Here is a 5,710-nt window from a genome sequence, read left to right on the forward strand (position 1 = left end):
AATGTGAGTTGATGTCATCATCCTGGTGAATTGGCCTTGGAGTTATTAGATGTGATTGTGGTTTCTTTAAAGTCAATTAAGCGAAGCCTACATTAGCAACATTGTAATTTCTGATAGTCTAGTCTGAGCAAGTCTTGTTTAGCAAAGTGAGTCACTTAGTGAGATGGACCTTGTTTGTAGTGGACACCTTTTTATGGCAAGGTAATTACGTATAACAAGTACTTGGCACATTATCTTCTTATACTCCCCTAGAATATCATTTCCTTCTAGTCTCTTTCTTGATGATTCAAAACTGATTTTGGTGGTCTATTTTATAGGATGTGCTGGAATTGATTGTTTACTGACCAGGTGTTCAAGGTGAATAATCTATATCACATTTCTACTCATCATGGAAGGGAAATCAAATTAGATGGTGACTAAATTGAATCAGACGTCAAAAGGTGGGTGGATTATATGAACTTTGAGCATGAACCATCTATGAGTTTTTGAACATAGAACATGCTTCAATTCTTACCAATCCACCAAGTTGGCATTGGCATTGATGAAAAATGGAAGTAGCTTACTCAATTTGGCTTTGTTATTGTTCAGGTTTTTCTGTATCTAGTTTGTTCAAACTTGGGAGGTCATGTTATGGTAAAACTGCTTCACTTGATATCTGGCAACATCACTTGGGTTCAACAGCCTCCAAATGTTTAGTGGTAACAGGTCAAGAAACGGAGAGTATTTGCCATATTACCCAAGGAGAGCGCAAAATCATCCACGGTGAGATTCGATGAGTAATTAGTTTTGCTGCTGTGCATTGCGATACCTTAATTGGGAGAATTGGTACTCTAGAGACCCGTACTCGTTTTAGAAATGATAAATATAAATTATATAAATTTATCAATTAATGATTCAATTATTAAAAATGATAAAATAATATTATCCATTATTACTACATATAGTACACAATATAATCGCTTCATTATTCTCTAAACAAGCTTTTTACAGAGAAGCTACGTAAATTTATTCAGATCCCAAATAAATTGGACGTTAGAGCTCATAATATTCATTTCCCTTCACCTATTCACAAGTGCCAATACACAGCCTTCTTTTACCCGTAACTGAAGAAATCTCCTCTTAGAATAGAGAAGAAAGTCCAGGATTACAGGCGGCTCTGCTTGCTCATCCCAGGTGCCTTAAAGCTGGCAAAACCAGTGATTTCCCTACCAGTTACCAAGCTGTTGATATCATACGTGCCTTCATATGTATAAATGGGTTCCATATCACAGAATGCCTGCATGGAATGGTGACACCAACAACGGAAAACTTTCTATAAGGAATTTTTCTTTAAATCTGGATGACAATAAGGACCAAATCTTAAGTATACCAACTTCCCAAAGGAAGACATCTAATAACTGTTCATTATATACTTGATAGACAATTGGGAGGATCTCAGGTTTGGATTAGGTTTGTCAAACTGCATCCTGATTAACCAACAGATATATTCTACCATGAAGATATAAATACGTGATTTTGTTTTGAAAGCAGAGAACGATAACCTTTGCAACATGAAAATCAGCCAGAATTCCATTGCCACCGAGTAATTCCCTCCCAATCGCGACTGTCTCTCTTGCCCTCAATGTGATCCATGACTGAAGACCATAAAAGTTTGTCAGGGCTTACCTAATTCAGAGTGAAACCTCGTATGAAATGTTTTACATATCTTAAAATGTTTATACCTTTCCCAAGCTAGCATGACCAGGAGTCATTTTACCCTTATCATACAATTTGCAAAGGCGCCAACCAACAAGGGTCATTGCTTGAATATTACCTAGCATTAGAGAAAGTTTCTGTTGGTTAAGTTGAAATGCTGCCAATGGAGCTCCAAACTGTTTCCTCTCCTTCAGATACCTACATCAAAGCAAATGCAAAACAGGTTACCTTACATGCTTGATATGTCATTCTTCAAATTGAGAATAACAGCACCCATTGCAATACCTCAAACACATGTCATAGACACCCATTGATATGCCAATAGGTTGCCACGCAACCATTACTCGTGAAACAGCCAGTACCTGCTTTTCCATGGTGACAGATCACAATTTCATGAATAAAGCATAAAAATCCCGCAGGATATATTGAAAGGCACCAACATAAAATAGAAAAGGTTAAATCCTACCACTGACCACAGATTATCAACCAATTAGCAAGCAGAAATATGAGCTGAGATGCTATCATTATCTCAAACAGGCTATTTGAACAAACCTTGTTTGTATCTAGAAATGAGTTTAGACCAGGTAATCGGTCCTCATCAGGAACAAAGACATTCTTTAAGAGAATATCACCATTTTGCACAATTCGCACTCCAATCTTGTTTGCTATTTTTGTAGCTTTCAGTCCAGGGGAATTCTTCTTAACAATATATCTGAAACAGATGGCAGAAGCATCCCATTTTAAGGAAAAAGAGCATGCAATGAATACTGAATCTAGCCACCTTTTTATTTGCATTATTATTGCTTCTTTCTCTGCTAGGTTACAATAATGTAAACTTTGAAAATTATGACTTCATTTAAGTTCTTTAAAATCCTAACATAAATTCAAAATGGACAAAAAGCCCTAAATATCTTCCTCGCCCCTTCTTGAAATGATAACCAGGTTTGAACATTTCCACCTCTTCAAGATCATTAAGCCCTTAATGGTACTTGAGTAAAAATTCTCAACTGAATTGTTGATTTGGCTTTTCATTCTATATATGTTTGTAAATACTTCCTAGTTTCTAGTGAATATACAAGCATGTGTATTTATTGACTATTAGATGGCGCTTGTGTTTACGACCAAATGCTAAATTCTTTTCAATGTCTTTCTTACATACTATTTCACTTACCCATTTATCTGATTGGTTGTGGTATTCCTGGCAAAAATAACCAACACATCAGCAAAAGTGCTGTTTCCTATCCAGCGTTTTTGTCCGTCAATTATCCAACCTCCCTCTACCTGAAATTTTTTATATGATAGCAAACATGGTACAAACAAAAATTTTAGAATGTTTAGCAGTATAATAAGCTATACTAAAAAAGACAATCGAAAACCAATAAACAAGGTTGAGGGCAGACCTTTCTTGCAGTTGTATTTACAGCACTAGCATCACTTCCATATTCAGGCTCAGTCAAAGCCTAAAGATAAAATGATAAATACTTTTTTAAAAAATCCTTCAGAGTTAAAGCTGAAAAATGATATTAAAGCCTCCCAAAATGTTATTCCAGAAAGAAATACTACCCAACAAGCTATCGTCTTTAACTGTGCCAAAGAAGGTAAATACTTCTGCTTCTGTTCCTCTGACCCACATGATGCTGTTCTTGATGGTACAGGCAAGTTATGCAAAGGTCATATTTATCAGTTATCTTCTCTAAGAAAAAATAAATAAATATACACATGCCATTAATTAATATGTAAAACAGAAAGGAAAGTTGTTTCATAAATCTCACCAATAGTAAGCATGCCTACAGAATGCACCAATAAAAATGTAGAGCAACTTGCATCAACTCTAGCAATCTCTGCATTTGCAATAGCACTAGTAGTGATGGAGAGACCAGGGGATCCATAACCCTGCAAATCATAGATAACCAAACATCATACTCACTTGAGTTACACTTCAAGAAAGAAGGAGATAAGTTCAAAAAAAGAAATTTAATGTAGGAATAACCTCGGTCTTAAAGCCAGCAATTCCAAGATCAGCAAGCTTTGGAAGAATTTGGAATGGAAACTCTGCCTTCTCCCAATACTGGGAAAATTTTCAGATCAGTTTCTTTCTTGGTAAATGTGTAAGTAAAAACAATGATAAAAAGCAATTAACCCTAAAAATCATCAATCCAAGTTGTTAGACAGGTTCATGAACAGCATCTGAAAGATACCTCCGCCATTATAGGAGCTACTTCTTTTTCCATAAACTCTCTTACTTTCATTCGGAGAGTCTTCTCCTCAGGACTCAATAGATCATCAAATCGATAATAATCAGAAACTGTATTTATTTTTCCCAAAAGCAAAACACGCATATAATTAGAACTCAAGGTTTCCCATTTGATAACAACACATAGTCAAAATCTATAAAAAGATTTAGCACTTCAGAACCAATATTTTATCAAGTTGAGATGCATTAATGAAAAAAATACAAGATTTTAGAAGAGCTATAAAATTCATACCAGACGGAGGAAAAACAGATGCTGGAGTTGCTTGAGGGAATGCAACCGAAACATCCAAAGGTGGTGAAGATTTGTCACTTTTTTCAGTTTCATCTGTGAGACATCAAAGACAACAAATCTTTGACTAAAACCAAACAACACAATAATTGCAAACACAACAACGTTGAAGACACTGTAAGAAAACAGCTAATATAAATATAAAGTTTTTTCTTCTTTGAATTCTATTCTTCCCTGAATTCATCCAGAAATAATATGTAAAGCTCCAAACTTTCTTAAATTTTTCTTGCTATAATTAATATAGATTCGCTAGTATTAAGTTTCTTAAAAATTGTCAAGTGCTTAGTTAGTTCTATCATTTGGGGGGAAAATTAAGATCGAATAACAAAAAGGAAAAAAGGAAAAGACAAAATTTTGAAAATCAACTTGCAGATAAAACGAACCTTGAAACTTGGATGGAAGTATCATGGTGATGGACTGACAAGTTTCTTTATTATCCTGATAGAAACAAAATAGAATGAAAATGGAGGAAAAGAAGGGCCAGGCAGGAGCAGGATAAATATAGAGGTTTTATATTGTTTATTTTTGTTTGTTGGCACATGGATAACGATAAAGTTGGCGGTAGAGTCCCAGTTACTAAATGTGAAAGTAGAATTAGCACGCAATTTAGGTTGTATGGTAATACAAGTAAATGATCAAAGGATGGCTCCCACCAGGTGTGGTTGGTGTCAATCCTAATTAATATATTATAATAGTAATGATAACACCAACAAATAAAAATTTGAAAACACGTTTGACATGTAATTCAACTTTGTCTGAAATGATTGAATATAATTGTGATATTATCTTTTTTTAATAGTATATTAATAAATTAGATTTTTTTTTATTTTTTAGTATTTTATTTGGATTTAAATTTTTCATGGGAAAAAATATGATTTGTTATTTTACTGTTAGAGAGAGATAAAAATAATATAAAATCATAGTTTTATACTAGAGGTGCTTATAGGCCAAGTCGGACACAACCAATATTTTTGGCCTAGACCTAGGCCTAGCTCGGCCCGAAAAATAGGCCTAAAATTTTGCTCAAGCTCGGTCTAGATAAAAATATTGAAACCAAACTTGGCTTGACCCTTATTAATTTTTTATATTATTTATATTTGTAACAGCCCGATTTAGGGCCTAGTCGGAATAGTGGTCTTTGGACCACAAATTCGGAGTCGAATAAATTATTTTATAATTATTTTGATGTTATAGCATAATTATATGAATGCATGAAAAATTTGGTGAGTTAATTTTGACGTTCGTGAGCTCAATTGAGAAAAAAGGACTAAATCGCATAAAATGCGAAAGTCCTATTTTGATAGCCAAAAGTGCCAAATAGCTAGAGAACCTAAATTGGGGGTCTTTAAAGGGTAATTAGACCCTAAGTTAGTGCATGGCCGGCCATAGGAGGTAATTTGGTGAAAAAGTCCAAGTTTGGTGGGTTTAGTGGCTAATTTGACTAAAATAGAAATAAAATAAAAGAAAGATGA

The 5,710-nt window shown here is 34.4% G+C and overlaps 1 protein-coding gene across 1 annotated transcript; it reads right to left on the reverse strand.

Annotated features, from left to right (window-relative positions):
• Window positions 1-869: 869 nt before the first annotated feature.
• LOC108461389 (acyl-coenzyme A oxidase 4, peroxisomal-like) lies at window positions 870-4,834 on the reverse strand. The gene is made up of 13 exons (XM_017761231.2): window positions 4,622-4,834; window positions 4,182-4,274; window positions 3,894-4,000; window positions 3,686-3,763; window positions 3,468-3,588; window positions 3,259-3,332; window positions 3,096-3,155; window positions 2,867-2,976; window positions 2,248-2,407; window positions 1,981-2,057; window positions 1,722-1,893; window positions 1,542-1,634; window positions 870-1,276 (listed from the first exon to the last, which is right to left on the reverse strand). Exons 1-13 carry the CDS (start codon window positions 4,644-4,646, stop codon window positions 1,145-1,147), a joined length of 1,302 nt encoding a protein of 433 aa, XP_017616720.1. The 5' UTR covers window positions 4,647-4,834; the 3' UTR covers window positions 870-1,144.
• Window positions 4,835-5,710: the final 876 nt, after the last annotated feature.

This window comes from Gossypium arboreum, chromosome 13, assembly GCF_025698485.1.
Source record: "Gossypium arboreum isolate Shixiya-1 chromosome 13, ASM2569848v2, whole genome shotgun sequence".
NCBI lineage: Eukaryota > Viridiplantae > Streptophyta > Magnoliopsida > Malvales > Malvaceae > Gossypium > Gossypium arboreum.